The sequence below is a fragment of the Enoplosus armatus genome, chromosome 4, assembly GCF_043641665.1.
Source record: "Enoplosus armatus isolate fEnoArm2 chromosome 4, fEnoArm2.hap1, whole genome shotgun sequence".
Classification (NCBI taxonomy): Eukaryota; Metazoa; Chordata; class Actinopteri; order Centrarchiformes; family Enoplosidae; genus Enoplosus; species Enoplosus armatus.
This window is the reverse complement of record NC_092183.1, coordinates 10,316,605-10,336,469: the sequence shown is the minus strand read 5'-3', so window position 1 is coordinate 10,336,469 and position 19,865 is coordinate 10,316,605. Positions and strand designations below refer to the sequence as shown.

Genomic DNA, 19,865 nt, shown 5'->3' with positions numbered 1-19,865 from the left:
CATGCACTTGGATGACTGACAGCCATATGGCAGTGATTCATTATCACTGCAATTAACATGGCAGAGATGAATAAATGACATTCACTGTGGTGATAATCAGCTGGCTGTCCACCTTAAAGTGAGTCATTCGACAAACTAGGTCACAATGGTATGAAGATGAAGAACATACGAAAAACCTGCATATTTATCAAGGTATGTGTCACAACAATGTTTGGCCGCACATCACATAGACCGTTTCCCCCCACAGGAGCCATTTCAAACCTGTGTCAAACATAACACAGGAAGAAGGGCTGATCATATTAAACCACTGTGGACATGCAAAATCAATATTGACATAACCACCCTGCATAATCAGAAGTCACATACAGGCTGTCATATAATATGCTTTGCCTAGATATAGGCTGAATATCACTATGTTTTTCATCATTGATTGCCTTTGTTCCTGGTTGGATGCTACATCCATAAATTATCAGCCTTGTGAAAACATTCAGAGGGACAATAATCATACTCCAGAGAAACAGGCCTAAACAGGTGGTTAAAATGGCCCCAAAGTGGCTAAAGCCAGCCCTGCTCGCATCACTCTGAAGAGGGAGAAAACTGTTCAGTAGCAGTGAAGCAAAAAGATAAAGTAAAGAGGAATCAAGTGACTGGACATTCTAAATTCAAAGTCTCTGAAGCTGTAAATCCAGAGGTTATAAAGTGATTCTTTGTAAGAGGTAGGTCTGGTAAGTTTGTTAAAGCTCTCACATAAGAGTTGAAATAGTTTTCAAACACTATTCCAGGTAGCTTGCCACCATCCTCAGTGTCCAAACCTGCCACCATGTTGAGTAAATATCCCTTAATTCTCTCCATACTGTCCTCAGTATGTACTGTCACAAGTCCAGTTATTCACGTTTAATGTTTTTTTTTTGTTCAAACCTGTGATAGCCTGTCGTGTTTCTCAAATTCCTTGTTCATTGCATTTCAGTAATAGTATGAGAAATAGGTTAAAAATATAGGCTTATAGGGTAACACTGTAGTTTGAGTCATGAAGGGATGTTCTGGATTAACATGAACAGCCGGTGGCACCAGCCCCTGTCACTTTCTTCCATTTTCATGCTTGATGATGCAATTCAGTTGATCTTCTTGAACCCCAAAAGCCTACTGGCTGAATTCTCCAGTTATGTAACAGCCCTCAGGTAATGGCAGGGCCTCTCTACTAGAGTGGTGAAATCACATCAAGAATGCCAATGCAAGTGCACCATCCATATATAGAAAGCTCTAACCTGTAGCGTGTCAGAAGCCATCACTCTCAAAGCAGTCATTTGCTTTCAATCATAGTGTGATTTGATGAGCTGAATAATTTGAAGCTAACTATTGTTCGTTTTAAAAAAAAGAAACAACATAATTCGGCTTAGCATGCAAGGTTGTATTTTATTTTATATGCAAAGAATGTTAAGGCTTCGTATTTTCTGGCTGAAATGTATGTTATGCCTACCAACTGTGGAGTCCATGAGGCTGAGAGAAAAAGAGACATCACACAGTTTGACACTGTGGCAGAGGTGATTATTACAAACATGTTACAGTCAGACCCTTATCTTTACATCTCCTTCCACATGGACAAAAACATGTATAATCCAAGGACATTCTTTTGTTATTTGGTGTAGTAAAACATTAAACATCTACACACATATTCCCTTCTGTGCTGAACAAAAGAATCACCTACTGTACAGCACACATTTGTTTCACATTACAATTCATTACATTTCAGTTCTCTTACATCCTGTTACAGTAACTTAATGATTGTAAATATAATTCACGTTCAAGTTATAAGGTATAATTTTTGTTCATACTATTAGTAAAGTTCCATTTTTCTTAGAGAACAAATAAAGAATATTCCTGGATTCTGTCAGTCAGTTTAAGGATTATTTGGTAATAGCTGCACAAACATTAGTAAAAATGAATAACTTAATGGTGCAATAGGCAACAATGTAATGCTCCCTAACACAAAAAGAACCATGCTGGCCCCCGTGAATCCCATTCAGTTAACATTATTGAGAACTAAATCCTTCGGGTATTTGCATGCTGATTACCAGGGAACTGAACCCAACAGTTGTGTTTTATATGCTTGTTTGACCCGTCTCGTGCTGCTAAATCACCAGCTGTTTACCACAGAGAAATTAAATAAGTGTTTGTCACACAAACCCAAAAACACTTCTCAGATCCATTGCAAGCTCCCCTAGATTTGCTGCATGGCCCTCAGGCTGGAAGACACCTAGAAGACATCAGGAGGATCACAAGGAGGAAAGAGATATCTCATGGTTATGATATTTCAAGTTAGAAAATGAAATATAGTGCTGGTGGCCAAACTGTGGCATTACTCACCTCAAAATCTGTGCCAGTGCAAGCCTTGATATCCTCAGGAGTGAGCCCCTCCCACACTTCTACCAGAGTCAGGCCTTTTGTCTTATCTACATCAAACACAGCCTGGAGAACAGAAACAGGGCAGAAAGAGAGGGAGGGAGGGAGGGAGGGAAAGATGTTGAGAGACAGACAGATGGGGGTGAGTGATGAGACAAAAAGACAAAATGGTGACAATGAGTTTTTCCTTAATAGATGGGTTTGAACCCTATGATGTGTGGTCACTGGGGTCACAGACAAGGATGTGGGGGCCTCAATTATCAAAGTGACCTAAAAGAGATGACAACCCTCCCAAAAAAACATCAGTGCCACAGGCGGGGGGGGGGGGGGGGCGGCAGAGTACCACTTCAGTGTCACCCATAGATGACAAAATAGCTGCAATTATTGGTGACACATCCATGTAAGGCCTCAGAGAGTGGTCCTCAACTCTCTGGACCACTACAAAAGTAGTGAGCAATTACATTTTAATTGTTGCACTAATTTTAACAGTTGAAACATCAAAGAAAATAACAATTAATTAAGAATAAAGGAGATGAAATGTAAAATGTCAGGTAGAGGGTGAAGCATCTCTTCAGCTACTAGAGTTGATCTATCAGTTGTGCTGACGCAGTTAAAATTAGCATTGTGAGTTTCTGTGGTTAATTTTTTGTCTGTTTACCTGTGATCACACTTCTGCAACAACACTACAAACCAGGGGTTTGTACATATGCATTGTTAGGAGTTGTTCTGAATACAGATGCGCTTACACATGGCTTATGCACAAAACTGGGTGTGCAGGATTCATAAATGAGGCCCCCAGAGATTTTCAACATCTCTAAAAGTAATGAAATGCTGTATATGGCCAAAGGCATTGGTCCGGTAGAAGAGACAGGAAGGTGGAAGCTTTCTGTAAATTACCATGAAGAATCCTGCCAAACCTGCAATTTACACTAAAGGTCCATAGTATGGAAATGTATCCAAAGAAAAACTAATTAATGTGCGGTCAATCAAATCAATCCCTAATGCTCATAGAGTACCTTCAGGCTACAGACCCGTATGAGCCACTTCTTTGTTTACAATATCAGAGTGATATAGTTTGTTCTGTCCAAAGTGTCATCTCATCTCGAACATGTTTTGGTTTTGGCTTAGCTTCTCTTCTTGCTTGGATATATAATATATAATATATAATATATAATATATAATAATGATCCTCAGCCCTGTAATTTCCTCTTGGTATTTTTCCTACATTATCATTGGTTGCTTTTTCCGCATAAACATGATTTTGGAAAATGTCTTTTGGATGATTGTTTTCCATATATAAGTAGAAAAGTTTTAGTTTAATTAAAATCAATCGGTTCAAACACAAGACGTGTTTAGTAAGACATGGTTGACTTTAAGTCTTAACAGGTACACTACTTTCAGTTCCAATGTGATTCTCAGGTAGCTACAAGTTATTCTCTTTCTCCATCAGTCAATAAGTTGGATAATTGCCTAGCGTCTGATTGCCAAGGATATCTGTTAATGTTCTTCTCAACACAGGTCTGACATGACAAGTTAGGTAGGTATACATTCAATACAGCTCATACAATAACCCTTTAAAACTGAATCTGGAGTGATATCATTCTACCTATTTATGCACACAATGCCAAAAAAGACTTTATGAAGACAGGTCAGGCACACGCAGCTGAGCCGGTTCCTGATGCTTCTCTCAGCAGGGACTGACAGGCTAAGCCACAGTCACATCCAGGCGAAGCCCGTCAAGACTCTCAGCTCATTAGGAGCACACACACAGTGACAAGGCGGGAGGCAGATATCTCACTCCAATATAGCAAGACAGATGGAATGTCACAAGGAACAGGGGTCCATGGATAACACAGACACTAACATGCATCTCTAATCATGACACATGTTGCCAAGTGACGAAGGAAAATTATTATTAAAGGTTCCTCAAAATGTGCCAGAGGTGGTCGATATTGGTGCGACAGCAGTGTGCAGGGGCTATAATGTCAATGTGAGCTCACAGTTTGACGTACTCTACTTTAAAATGCACAAGACCTTGACACAAAATGGTCTGGGTAAGAACATTTGAAAGCCATTAACTATTGACTGACCTAATTTCTGATATCCACACTTTACTACTGAAAAACAAATTGCGCCTCCATTAGCAAAGCAGCCTTTTTTGCTGTGAAACTGTTGAGTCACCTTTCCCCACAGTCTTCAAAGTCACCACCATCATTAACCAGATTGATGCAAGTTAGTCATTACGAAGCTGCTGTCTACCTCATGTGTTGTCTGGCGAAAAGTGGGCTGAATGTCATGTAACAACAATAAACCACCGTCACTCAGCCCACTTCGTGCTTTAGACAAATGTGAACATCATAAAGAAAAACAAAAAAAATAGAAACATTTTACCCACCAGCAAATAAACTTACCCAGTATTCTGTCAATGCATTACAGCAAGAAGCAGATCACATCAGATGTGTTCAGACAAACACTCACAGTAGGACCATAAAAGAATTCCAATTTGGTTGCTGGAATAATAATTGCTGTCATTGGCACAGCTGTCATTAAGGAAAATGCCACAGGTAACACTTTTCTGGGCCCATTATGATGATTGAATATTTCAGGAGTCGTTCTGCTTCATTTGTGAATGAATGGGCAATTATTTTTTACTTAAATAATTCTCTAAATAACTGTTGAGGAGAAAATACAGACAGACTTAGTATGTAGTGATGTGAAGTGATTTACTCTCTGCACAAATGTTGAACAAAAAAATTATCACAATCCATCATTTCAATGACACTGCTGCAAGCGGGCAAGCTTGTAAACAGGGGAACTGTGGTTAAGAGACAAGAAATGACAACATAGTGTATAAAATGGTCAAACCATATAGAGCAGCAGCAGAGACACTGCCTGAGGCAACAGGTTTCCTTCCACACTGGGTCTCAAATCATAGCAACACTATTTAGGACAGCACTTGAATTACCATCCCTCCCGGCCATCGTGAACAAAGGAGGATGCTGTGTTTGTGAGAATATGTTGTGTATGTCAGCATCTGTGCGTGTGTCTGTGTGGAGGCAAAAGAGTGCTCTTTGGCAGATTTGGAAGGCCCCAGTTGCTGCTCTCATTTTGGAAACAAATTGGAGCAAGAGATTTTAATCATGTAAAGACAGCAAATGGTAGAGAATAAATTTAGGGAAACCATTATCAGGCCTATTAAAGGCACGGTTTGCCACCAGCTTTATAGCTCCTCATTTTCTATTGCTTAGTGTTTCCTTTGGTGATCACCACAGTAATAGTTTTCTCACAGACCACAAGTAATTTTATACACAGTGTTGTTGGCTAATAAAGAACAAAAAGCTCAAGCGTTATGCTGCTGGGCCGTTGTATTTTATTCATCTAACCATAAGTTGCTGATTTAAAATGTTTCCACTTGACTTCAGGCATTAAGCCCTAATTAGTTTTGCTGGAGACACCGCCGACACTGCAGGTCAAGTTGTGGTATTAACTGGCAACCACATCTTTTTTTTTTATTTTACCACCACATCCTGTCAGATTATTAACACTTGTATGTGAAACAAATGTCCTGGCAATATCAGGGGGCCTTAGACTTGTAAATGGTTACTTTTATTGATCTGTGCTCACAGACGATCACAGATAGTTGTTTGTCTCTTCATTACTGTCGTAGAGAAACACGGTAGCAAAGCAGACTGTTGTTATACTGTCAGATGTATCACTGGTTCAATTAAACCACAAGGACTCCAAAAATCTGTCGGAGGCATGTTGAATGACAATGGCAACGAGGGGAAATCATTTCCTCTCATGAAAATGGCTCATTGTGCGTCTTGGCTGTTTTTCAAGTTTGAAGGCACTTTTGAAGGCCAATGCTTTTTGTCATGTTTCACCTTGCTTTCTGACACGACGGTACAGACCAAACCTTAAGGAAATTTCAAATTTGTATAATACCTACAAACACAGCATTAACTATAATTAAATTGCTGTGAACCAAGTGCATTATATAGTGAAGTAAAATCTTTCAAGCCTGCTCATGTGTTAATCCCCAAATATCTATAACTGGGTAGCAAGATGTGCTCTCAGATCTCCCTGTCACATGCACACACACAATACTGGTCATCCTTCTAGATAGTACAATGAACAAGGCTTTTTCAATGGCTAAATCTCTGATCAACACTGTGGTGGCAAACCAAACAGGTAAGGTAATTTGATTAATGTTGTCCATTTTGGAGTAACTCAAAACAGTTGGATGGTTGCTGAAGAAAATCTGGTGAAATGTAAATGTTGCACATGGATCACTGCCAGAGCTTTCATTGTCGTCTTTTACATCCCTGCCTGCTGTCGCTGAACATGCTGCGAAAAGAATTTAACTCTTCTCTTCCAACTCATCACTAAGGTTTCTGAAAGGAAGGAAATGAATAAAGTCAGATGGTTTACAGTGACGACAAGGTAGTGGAAGGCCCCCTGGGGGTAAATCATAGTGTGCACATTGTTTATTGATCAACCATGACCAATCAATGAATACATAACACATACATTTAATGCACTCTGGAGTCTAGAGGGTTTTTACATTGTTTCTCATACATATATGTGTTTTGGCTGCCCTTCTAGTACTCCTTTAGGTGTACTAGTATTGGCATGGCAGACTTCAGTCAGATACAATATTAGAGGGAAGAGGCGTCAATAAAGGAGCCCTGAGGAAATATAGAACAGGTGTTTGAGATAAACAAAAATCGTACTGAAACCCACGTTCACACCAGTCTGACCTAATGGACGTGGATTCAAACAACCCGGACTGATTTTTTTCATCTGTCTCAATATGACACAATGATCTGGATGAATGTTCCTTCACACACAGCATTTTCAGGTCTCTAAATGTTTGCAATAAAGCTGAATGTGTAATATGGGTGTTGTCATTGACCTAGCTTTCCACGTCTGTTACCTGTTGACGACAACAGCACTTCTCGGGTATAAAAATGACGGGTTTGCAAGCTACCAGCTAACCGAGCTAACGGTAATTCCAGAGCTGCTGCACTTATACCCTCACTCAAATCACTATTATACTCATAACAACATAACAACACCTTTATTGTGTAGTTTGATATATTGATTTTCAAAACAAGCAATCACAGCAAGAGCTGGAGGTAACAGAAATTTGACTTTTGGCAATATCTGAGAGGCTGACAAGCTGAAAGTCATATGTCAGCATTTTTGAAAAGCTCAGTTTTCTCTGTCCAAACTACAAAGAGAGACTGGTATTATCAAAGGAAGAGTGTTTTCAAAATGTCAACATTTAGGGTTAAGGACAATGCCTGTTTGGTGTGGATGGAAGGCCAAATGGAGAGAAAAAATATCTTCAAATGTATTCACAGAGCAACAGACATGGCATCAGAAGAATAAAGTAGAGGAGGAGGAATGCGAAGGTAGGAAAATAAGTAGTGGTACAGAAGAATAAGAGGAAAATATGTGTTGAAAGAGACGGAAGGAAATGAGGAAAGAGGACATAAATGATAGAATGTAAAAATTTGAGTCATTACAAAGAAAGTAAAAAACTGAAGCTGGGGACATAGTAAGAGAAGAGAGTACTAATGGATAGAAAGCGAGAGAAAACAGCAGAAGATGAAATGAGAAAGGTGGAGAGGAGGAGGAGGTACCAGTGTTAGCAAGGCAGTAGAAAGAGCTTTAACCTTTATAAATATTGACAGAAATCTGCTCGCTGAGAAATGTTGTGCAATCACAACAAAAGCCAGCCAAGCAGAAAAGAACGGGGGCGGGGGGGGGACACACATTGTCCAACTTTGCCCCTGACCGGTCATGTTTTCAATGATGGAGTTCCAAAGGTACTAACCACCAGAGGGTTACAGAGAATTGACCAGAGTACACAAGAACACAAACATCAGCACCAAGTGCTACTAGCTACTGGAACATCTCTCTCTAGACTTGTTTTCTTTATACCATTTTATACCTCATCTTTCATTTTTCCTCTATTCTCTCTAACTGCCCTCTACCCTCCATCTTTCACTTATACTTCAGCTTACTGTCTGAAAACTCTGCCCTTGGACCATCTTAGGTACTATTCTGACAAGGTAAGCTTCACCTGTAACCCCCCCCCCCCCCTTCACCATACAGTATGAGCTACCAATTATGATAACATATTGCTGTAAATGGGAACTATATCCAACAGGTTAGCAAAAGCATTTGTGATGGCTCACGCCACGCAGACCTCAAACTGTGGGGAGCTGATGAAATTCAAAAACAGAGCAGAAACAAAACTCTTCACGCACAAATGAAGAAGATGGAGATTTGCCTTCAGGCTAAGCTCCATAAGCTTTCCAAGGGAGATTGACCAGTAAGATTTCCCAGAGAACACCCCATGGTGTAACTTTTTAAAAATGGGAACCAACACACTCATCTGCCAGTCTGTAGGTATTGTCCCTAAACTCTCATGGAACACTGAAAAGGTGTGAAAACCCAGACTACCCAACAATACCCAGGACCTCAGGGTCAATCTTACCCATCCCTGCCACTGTGGAGCTTCTTGATTACCTAGATGACTTCCTCCCTGAGTCTTCCATCTCTGATGCGTTCAGAGGTTTTTAAAAATATATCTATTCAGGTAAAGAGGTCTCATCCAATGAGCTGAGAACAGTGTGGAAAGCTGCAGATCGGATACGCCTATAATCATCGCAACATTACATGAAGGTCCTGAGCCAGGGATGGGCGTATCAACAAAGTACATAATGAAGGGAAACCCAACCCTTTCCATTAAAACTAAAAAAAACACATAACAAAATCAATAACCAACAGAAAACAACTTACTGAATTAGTGCTAACTGAATTAAGTTCATTTCCATCTACTCGTCACTGTGTTGCAAAATACAAATCTATCAGTTGCAGTGCGATTGTTTTCATATGTGTGAGCATGTGTGAGGGAGATGTAATTTGAGAGATAAACTGTACAACGTGTGTGACTTTTCGTTGTGTTCATTGTCTCTGTGTGCCTCATTTATTGCTGACATATTCAGGGAAATGATTGGCTGCGATAAAAGAGGAATGCAAATCCACTACCTGACAAAGTTAACTTATTAAATTTTAGTTTCAGTCAATCACTCTTGATTGGAAGGTGGGAAATTGTGATTGATACTTGGAAGCTGAACACCCAGCCCTCAACAAAAAACAAAGAACCAAGATCTTTAAATTAATATTAAAGAAAAGAAAAAGCCTTAAGCTAGGCGTAGATGGTAAGAACTGTACCAATTACGGCATGATTGAAAAAAATGAAAACCTTACAACCCCACAGAGCTCCTATGCAGCAGCCAACTGTAAGTATAGGCTTAACCATTTATGCCTTTAAGAGTTGCTACAATAAGAAGGCTACAATTTGGTGTCCTTGCCTGTGTATTCGGTGTAGTTATGTTTTATAAGAACATTGCTTTTTAACAAAGATGTTGAATTAGCTTCAAAGTCACTGGTATCCACTCATATGGACAATATTCCCCAAAAATGTTAAAAAGAAATATTGCAAAATAAACTGCTTGCACAAAATCCTCTCATGCCCCCCAAATCCAGGTCTTTTACAAGCCAGGAGTACTGCGCATACATATCTTACTCGCTGGCACTGTTTATGTAGCACCTATGAGTAAGCGGCCTATTTATGACTAAAAGTAGGATTATTAAGACATACATATATATATATATATACATATATATATACATACATATATACATACATATATACACACACACACATTTATATACATATATACATTTATATACATATATACATATACACACACATATATATATATTTTTTTTTAATAACAAATAGATATAGATAAACACACCTTTTCTGTGATGATCCGATCCACACACTGCTTCCCTGTCAAAGGCAGGCTGCATTTGTCTAATATCTTGTGTTTTCCTCCCTGAAAGAAAAGGGCAGTTGGTTAAAAGAAAGACTTAACTAGAGGTCAGTCACTCTGTTCAGTCAGTTAAGCCTGTCAGTCACTTCAAACAGTGTGTTAATACTTTCAGGGATGCAGTTTAAATTTCAATATATCCAGGGATGCAGCTGGTTATGGACACTCATCCTTTCTCCACAGGATATACAGCTGTGTGTGTGTGTGTGTGTGTGTGTGTGTGTGTGTGTGTGTGTGTGTGTGTGTGTGTGTGTCTCAGTTTCCCCGCTAGTGATCTTTAAGAAAAAGCACACATCCAAAAGCCTCTGATGCTGCCTAAAAGCACACATCATACATCACACATTTCTCCCCCTTCCTCATCATGAATGAAAACAGGCTTCAAGGCAGTAAATTTATGCTCACCTGCTGCACCATCTGGACTATAGCTGGGCGCCAGACAGGCTCCCATTAGCAAAAAACAGCATGCTTCTATGAATGCAGAATGTTACGATGCCCTTGCATCATATTGGTCTGGACTTTCCAAAAATAAACCAATTCAGTTGGATTGCCAACTGCTATTGTCAGGGGCCCTGTGGGGTTGTTCATCTCTATGTGCAGCACCAGTCTAACTAATCAGCTGTTCCCAATACACTGAGTCCGTTTCTAGACTTGTATTTAAATTAGCCAAGGACAAACAAACAGGTGACGACTTGTGCGCAAAACCTCATCAGGATGAGCTGGCACTCTCTGGTAAAGGTAAGTATTAAGCAATCCATTAAAAGAATTATCCTTAATCAGTCATTACACACTCATTATCGTTTGAAGCAGATACAAGGTACGCTGGTGAAGATACTAACATGGGAAATTGCCAATTTAATTCGACCTGGATTCCTGAGAAAGGGAACATGTCTTTCGGGATTATTTGAAAAGGCAATATTGGTTATAACAAGCATGGTAAAACCGCACACACACACACACACACACAAATACACACACTCTTACATGTATACATACCTTAGCTGAGTGCTCCATGGTGACCACCACCTTGGTTCCAGCACTAGCCACCAAATCCATGGCTCCTCCCATTCCCTTCACCATCTTACCCTAAGAATGGAGGATAAAAAGTTTCAGTTCCCATTTATTTAAGGGCTGATAAAACAACAGCAACACTTCACACTTTTTAAAATAAGTAGATATCTCTCCCAAGTCCTCCTCCATCAAAAATACATACAAAAGTATACAAAGCTGCTCTGTGTCTTCAATACAAGGATATCGTCTAATGCTCTGTGCTTGATGAAGCCTAATTTTATCTCTGCACTAGTAAGACCATGAAAAACTTCACACACTGAGACAGAGAACAGGAGAAGAGATTAGGATGGATCTTCAGCATTAGAAAAATGTGGTGAGGTTACAGTGACAACCGGGGTCCTAAATGATCTATTCTAGTAGTTTTTTTTAATTGTTCTTCCTTTGGGTTACTACAACATTTTACTTTTCAGCTTCATTGATAAGGGGAGACAGTGACATAGCTAGACAGTTTAAGAAACATCGAGGGAAATGCAAAATGGAGCAAACAAGTTAGAAACGATTCAAGTTTAACAAATCTAAACCACATATTTAGAAGGGAGAAGTGAACATACCCAATGTCCGTTATAATAATCCACTGCACTGCAAAACTCAACAAAACTTTAAATAGGGACCCAATTCTCTGGTAGAAAGTAGCTCCTGTTGGCAGGATTATACAGAGTAATAGCGAGGCTGTTTCTAGAAGACATGTTGCTGTTGAATTTTTTTTTTATGTAATTTTTCTATGCTGTGAGCACCGCAAAGTAAATTACATTCATCGCCTTTATATTGGGGTGCCGGCAGGAATGTCACGGACAGATATCTTAAAACCTGAGCAAATTAAACCAAAGCTATCTGCAGGAATAGATACCAACGGAGGTGACTGAGAAAATATGGTTTTTGTTCTTGTATGAACCAAACCTTCACCTGTGTGAGTAATGTGCTCAAAACTCATGGTTCTTGGTGCAATTCGAGCAGCAGAATTGTCAGCCTGTATTTAATGGTCATAGGGATTAAAGGTCACACTAAGATGCAGCAACAGCGGAACGTCAGTATTCAGATGAGTACCATTATCAGAGCAATCTTGGTGCTGCGATGGGGCCTTCTCTACAAATGGCTTTCACAGCCGCATCTTTAAAGAAGATAGCTGGGTGTAAACCTAGATTAACTGCCAGTTCTAGTAGTGACTGCTAAAGGCTTGTGTTGATAGCGGACAACAATAACATTGTACTTAAGACAGAATAAAGAGCGTTAAAAAACATGATCGTAGCCCACAGATCACAGTCCCAACAATCCACCAGTATCCTGGGACCACTGTCTCTTATTTAGGCAGAAAAAACAGAATGACAATTGCAAAGAAATGTGAAAAGAGCAGAGAGCAAGCAGCAAAGCATCTGCACTGAAGCAAACTTCAAGAGGCATCCCTTCAAAAGCCAGTTTTCACTTGTCTTTATCTTTTAAATGAGTTGCTTAGATAATATGGTTAAACTAGGGGCTAAATGCTCCTATGTAGATACCCAGTGCACTAAAGCTTTGTCTAGTTACATTCAGTGAGTAAATAAATGTGTGTTATATAAATGCAAAATAAATGGCTTTCTTATAAATGGGGACCCAAGAAAAGCACTTTTTAAAAAAAATAAGCAATCTGGAAGATCATCACAGCAACAAAACTGCCAGCCGAGTGAAAAATTGTCTTCTAGTCCCTCATTGTTCCCAATAAAGAAGGTTTCCAATAAGGAAGGCTGACATGCAGATATGGCCACAGGGTGACGGCTGAGTAACTGAATTAAAATCCCATTTGCTCATCAATCATGTGAAGAGCCTGCTTTGCTCTCTGCTCGATAACCAGAGGATATATATGCCAAGTGTGGTGCATCATAAGGATACTGTCTGCCTCCAGGGAGGCCAGCTGGGTGGAGAAGATATCAACAGAGAGCGGAAGGAGGGCTGGGAGAGGGGAGGCGGGGTAGAGGAAATAGGGAAAAGCATGGACTGATGATATGGGAGAGGCTGCATTTAATGTCATATACTTTACTGTATTATCTTACAGAACACCAATTGAAAGTGGCCTACTGTAACAGCTCACATAACATAAATAAATCTGACTCTATGTTATTAAAACAGTGTCCAACACAATCTCTCCACCTTTTTTCGTCAGTGTTTTCATTCAACACAGTGTCTGTGAGAGACTCCAAAGGGGAAACAGTGTCCTCTTTCATATGATCAATGTTAATGCACTTTCTGACAGTCAAAGGGCGAGGTGGTGTGTGCAGAGGCCCTGGGGGGATAACACTGTCTGACCGGATAGTGGCAAGTCAGGATTTACAGACACCTGCTCATGTACTACACCCAACTAGGATGCTGTTAATCAAAGAGAGGATCTGTTTTTAAAATTAAACATCCATTTTAAATCACTAGTCTGGTTATGATCAATAAAAGAGTCAAAATCAGTAATGAGCATTTGTGGGAAATTACAAAATGATCCCGCTTTGCTGTGGGGACCAATGAAACTTCTAATGGAACCACTGTTAGCTATAAAAAAATGAATTGGTTGTATGTTTTATGGCAACTGAAAAGACAGGCATCAAGTGACTGGAATTGTTATAGGCCATTAATTTTTGAATGAATGCAAGCTAGGAAATGAAATGACGCAGCTACAGCGCCTGTGTTGCATCGCAGTGATGGCAGCCAAGCATACAGGAACAACAATCAATCCCTGATTGTGTGCGCGCGCACTATCAAACACTATGATAAAGTAACATTGCTGTAGAGACTTATAGAAAGGTGTGGGCTCTGTAGCTCACTGAGTATTGACAATGACCTAAATAGCTGGGAGGATTGGCATTTGCTTGCCCCTGATTTACAGCTTTGCATGTGGTTATCTGAGCCCCCTCTGATCTAAGCGGCTCCATCTGCAAGTGTGTGACGAAGAACACATTTATGAAATGGTATGATGAGGTAAGCTAATAACCTATTCCATCTACAATCCATTCAAGCCTTAACTTGTGGTTGGCTGTCTGTTAGACTAGTTTTGTCTGACTAGGCTTGGTTGCTAGAGCTTCTGTAACCCTGCTCACCTGTGGCAGCCAAAAATTTGACCTTTCTTAACTCCATGCCTCTTAGTATTGTCGGCATCCCAGATTAAGATAATATTTATATTTTGCCAAATCCATAGTTTCATGGAGACTGTTGAATATGGAGGTTGCCATAGCATCTGGCTTTCGACCAGCAGATTCTGCAGGAAGGCACTTAAATGAACAATATATTGTCGTAACAATATCCACAGAAAGAAATATTCTCTGCCTAAGTCTGCAAAAAGAGCGTGGGTAACTTAGTCATTCAATTAACACAGCTTTGATTATATTAACCTTGCTGGTCTGACTGAAGTCCCACAGGGTTTTAATTTCCTCACCACTCTGATTGTGTCCATTTGCCTGCTGTGATCTCAGCACCATGGGGGCACTAGGACACCTGAAAGTGTGTATCTAGACACATTTCATTAGCAGAAACACATAAAAACATGAAAATATGCTGTGAGACATCTCTCTTCTTCTCTTCAGCGACAACTATTGTGTAACTGCTCGAATACAATCATAGGGACATATTCATACAAACTGCTGTATTGTTACATAATGTATTACAGAAGACCTATTAAAATGTGCAAAATAAGCCAAGAATGAGAATTCAAAAGACACTTCTATGTTAATTTTGTAGTTATTTATTTCACTGCTTCACATTAGAGCCAGTAATGAGAAAATCTCCTTGCACAAGTTCCCATGGATGTTCTCTTTTTTTTCTTCAAAACATCCATTTTATTTTTGACTGCCTTATTGAACTATCTCTTTGAAATTAATCCTTGCCAGAGGCAGATATACAGTAGCCTACCCATATGCTAATTAAATAGGCGTTAGAGAAGATGTAAGTGGTGGAACACCCATTCATATAATGGCTTTTATAAGTGAGAGATAATGTGGAGGGACTGCAGGAGGCAGTATCAGTGGTGCAGAACCCTGATAATACAAGACTTCTTAAGTTAAAGCTCTGCTGAGATGACAACTATCATACCCTGTGAGAGCAGAGACAATAACACAGTCAGTCCTGCTCAACTAACAAGGCTTATAAGGCATTTGATAAGGGTAAGCACGGAACAGCAGTCAAATGCTTTCATACTGTGAGTTCCTGGACATATAACACTGTTGATCTGTCCAGGAAAACGGGTGTAGCAATTCAACATCTGAATTTTTTTTTCTCTGCATACAAAAGTGCCTCCGTCCTCCACCGTGAGAAGGAACACTTTAGAAAACTAAAATTCTGTTACCTTTTTGTTCATTATCAGTAAAAACGAGTGATTCAGAAGCCACTTGTTTCCGTGACATATATTGAGGTTGGTGTTCCAATATATGCGGCTGTGGCGCTAATGCCTGAGAAAAGCATCATGGGAAGCATACTTTGACTAGTACTGTATTTCTCTCACTAGGCTTAGGGGGTTGCTTGCGTTTGTTGTGTTGCCATGACAACAGAATACGATTTCATCATTTGTTGTGCAAGTGTTCACTTTCCAGTCAGTGGCAGAAAGAGCACAGAAAATGACCCCCTTCACAATCCAAGAGTTCCCACTTACCAACTGGCTTCCTTTCTCTCCCCCACAAATTCTCTGACAGTCTGATACAAATGGCTCTCTATTTAATAACATAGCGACGGACCACCACAAGCCTTCGTTACCCAGACAACTAATGACAAGAATCAGAGGGACTGACAGGAAGACAATGGACACTGCGTTCAAAGTAACTGGAAAACATAACGGTTTACAGTGTGTAACTGGTGAATAAAGTGTAATCTATGGCCAGAAATTACAACCAACATTTTCTCTCTTGACCAATGATCTTTAAATTCATTTGAACTTGAACTTTTGACCAGAGAAGTAGGAATACTACAAAATGTGCATTTTAAAAGGCTGTAATATGTAGCAAACATGAGTAAAAGTTTATTATTATAATCAAAAAGATCATCTAGGTCTCATGTACCTAGTCCATTACTGAATATTAAATAACATCTATCTATCTATCTATACACACACACACACACAGTATATTTGAACTGATATTTAATTTAAAAAAGACATCAAATGTATACTGCGAGAGCCATAGTTTTTGACCTGTAATAGACAGAAGTTTCCTTTAGGTATAACGCCTAAAGGTACTGGAAACACAAGGTTAGTGCCCGAAATGTTCATTGGAGCTCCATTCCCATCACACACGTAAGAACAAAAACTTGTGTACACATGTACACATACAGACACTGAAAGGTTTGTGCCACTACACCTACCTACTAGGACATCTTTGACTGATGATAAGCTGGCAACCATGTCCAGGTAAATCTGTTTAAGATACAGCAGGAAAAGTGACTGAAATTCTTAAGAAAAAAACAAGCACTATGCTCTTAAGCAGCTCCTTTATTAAAGCTGCCATCAGGCCTTATCGTGAGCACTTGAGCTACTAACTGCATTTTAATAGTCAGTAGCGCGAACTATTGCAGCACTTAAGCTGCAGTTATACTCAGCCTCCAGGGGTTTGGAATATTTGTCTGATGTTGCGCTTGTTTTCCGTGTTTCAAGTCAACAACTGTCAAACTGAATTCTGTTTTGTAAAATAAATAGCTCTATTTGAGTAGACCAGATACATTTTAATTGCTTTGGTCAACTTGAATATGTTCAGTGTCATTTCATTGACAATATCTCTTTATTCCTCTCAGATTTGAAGGCGAAAGTGATAATTAAGGTAGCACTGCTTAGGAAGCCAAAATCCAAGTTAATTAAAGTCATATATTTTGAAATGTGTGTTTGGCTGGCTGTTAGAAATCTCTGAGGAGGTGCATATGACAGGAAACATCAGTGTATGCATCTCCTGTGAACTGCTGGGTGCAAGACCCCTACGTTTAGGACAGCTGCTCCAGCAGCTAAATGATAAAATAGCACACCAAATCCAAAATGCCATCCTTTATTCTATCACCCCTTTCTCCCCATCTATTGTTTTTCCAGATGTTTCAGGCTGAGAGGAGATGTCAAAGCATTTCAAAGCCCTCAACTGGAAAATGTTCATCTGCATTTTGCATATTAAAAGCGTTCAAAATCAACATAATCACGCTGAGAGAACTGCATCCCCCAACTCCTACGTACAACATTTCCAATTTCACGCTATGTACCCATCTTTAGATAGTGAATAATTTTCATTATCACAGAAGGTGGGAAATGTAATTCTCTTCATCTGCCCTTTCAAAAGAGGGGACAATGACAATTGAAGCATAGGTGAGGACAATGATATGTGTGCCTGTTTGCTGCATTATTTTGCTGTTCAAACTGTCTAACACTAGAATGGCCAGACAAGATAAACGTGCCTAATCAAGCACTGGTTAATTAGCAATTACCATGGACAAACAAGTACAACTGGAGAGGTAAAGAGAAAATGAATTACGCTGCAAAATTTAGAGATCTCCATCAACAACAGTATTCTTGTGCACAGTGCTGGCTTACGTGACTTATGTTTAAATATGAATGTTTTATTCTCAAGGTCTCCACCTGTAAACATCATTCAACACTCTCTATCCAGCCTCTATCCACTTGGCTGCTTAGAGGAGACGCATCTATAAAATGATGCACTGGCTGGAACAACCTTGCATGTACACTTCAGTCAAGCAGAAAACAGCTGTGTGCCAGGGGGCATTCTGGTTGAGCCCTCCCACATTGTGAACAGGATTTTAATGGGTTCTTGACCTTAGTAATCACTGAGGAGGACTGTGGCCACTGTGGTCTTAAGGCCAATTGACCTGATGAAACATCTAGCAAAAATGTTGGCCACCCATTATACCATAGCACCCACAAACACCCCCTATCCCTCAACAAACATAACCCTGTGCTCTTGAATAACAACAACAACCAAGGCCGCACCTTTGTGAATCTGTTTCAACCTCTTTTATTGAGAAAAGCTGACGGCCACCAGGTATGCAATAAACACATTTTTTCCCTACAATGACCTTTAAGATCTTATGAACTTTTGAAGATTTTAACCTGGGGATATGAGGAAACCCGAGTTAAGGTGAATTAGTCATCCAGGTATTCAGAGTAGAGCTGATCAACAGAATATTAATCTGCAACTATTCTGATAATCATTTAAACATGATTGCAAACTGAATATCTTTGGCTCTAATAAAATGTGACAAGAATTTCAACTATTTTATGTTTAAAACAGGAGAAAACAATCAGCAGATTAATCAATAATGAACTGTTAGTTGCAGCACTAATTCAGAGTTTCTCTTAATATTATTTTGTGGTTGATTCCAAAGCCTCATGTCAAGTGTATTATTAATTGACAGTAAAGTAAATATCAAAATGTCGATACAATTAAATCAGAAAAAGATATTTCTTTCTTTCTATTCAGAGTTTCTGACTTGTGACAGTCAGTAGTCTAAAGATAAAGACTGAGTCGAATAATGTAGAAATATTTAGGTATACCATGTCCTTGTATGTGTCCTTGACACAACATGTATACCAGTAAAATGTCATGCAAACCAACAGAAAAGCACCACAAGCTTTACATCACCACAGAATGAACACATCTCTGACACAAACCTTAAAAAAAAAGACTATTATAAGCTTCACAAAGCAGCATTTGGAGCATGCCTGTACTGATATTGTTGTGTTGACCCCCAGCAGAAAGCATACATTTGAAATAAAAGTTAATAGATGTGCCATCAAAACCAGACTTACTGGGATCATCCAGTTGGCTAGGTCTCCATGTTTTGACACCTGCATGGCTCCCAGCATTGTCAGGTTGATGTGACCCCTAAAGAGAATGACACAACCGAAGAAGACAGCTGTCAACTTCAGAATCAGTTCAAGTTATGAGTCCACTCCCATCAAAACAATGCATATAGTATTGTTACATTTACCCCAGACACGCAATACAAACGCAAATACTTGATACTTGATGGAGTATTATTTATTTTCATCCCCTTTACTGTATCATCTAACTACAGCTTTGTTTCTAAAATATGATTTGTCTTTTGCATGTTTACTCTCTGGTTGGTGTGGAGATCTTATCTGCTCCATCTGCCACATTAAATGCCTGTTACATATAAACGTGCTGTATTAGCAGAATGAATTTAAATGAATTTAGGTCTAATTCTATGGGCAAGTTAGTAATTTATTTTCTCTATAAATAATTTCCCAATTATTAATTCAGCAATTAATTTTCCTGTTTCTCCTTATAAAAGTCTTAAGCGAGGTATCCAAGAATGCCTCTAGAGCAGGCAGGGGCATTGTTAGGATGCTTGCAGTTGCATAGATTTAAACTGCTGCCAAAAGGGTTATCTCATAAGTATCTTAATACCTCATTGTTTTTCCATTGCATGTGGCAACACATAGCAGGTGTGAGGCCACATTGGGACACAACACTAAGAAGTGATAACATTTTGTGTTAAAGAACTACATGTCTAAATGTAATCCCAGTATGA

The 19,865-nt window shown here is 39.4% G+C and overlaps 1 protein-coding gene across 2 annotated transcripts in view; it reads right to left on the bottom strand.

The window, feature by feature from the left end:
- Window positions 1–1,401: 1,401 nt before the first annotated feature.
- oxct1a (3-oxoacid CoA transferase 1a) overlaps window positions 1,402–19,865 on the bottom strand; it is a 40,029-nt gene continuing 21,565 nt past the window's right edge. For both annotated transcript variants that reach the window (XM_070904206.1, XM_070904205.1), the window contains exons 13-17: window positions 19,120–19,195; window positions 11,307–11,396; window positions 10,239–10,319; window positions 2,365–2,466; window positions 1,402–2,254 (exon numbers count right to left, since the gene is read on the bottom strand). In XM_070904206.1, the coding sequence (XP_070760307.1) occupies window positions 2,219–2,254; window positions 2,365–2,466; window positions 10,239–10,319; window positions 11,307–11,396; window positions 19,120–19,195 (385 nt within the window). In that variant the 3' untranslated portion in view covers window positions 1,402–2,218. The remainder of the gene's footprint in view (window positions 2,255–2,364; window positions 2,467–10,238; window positions 10,320–11,306; window positions 11,397–19,119; window positions 19,196–19,865) is intronic.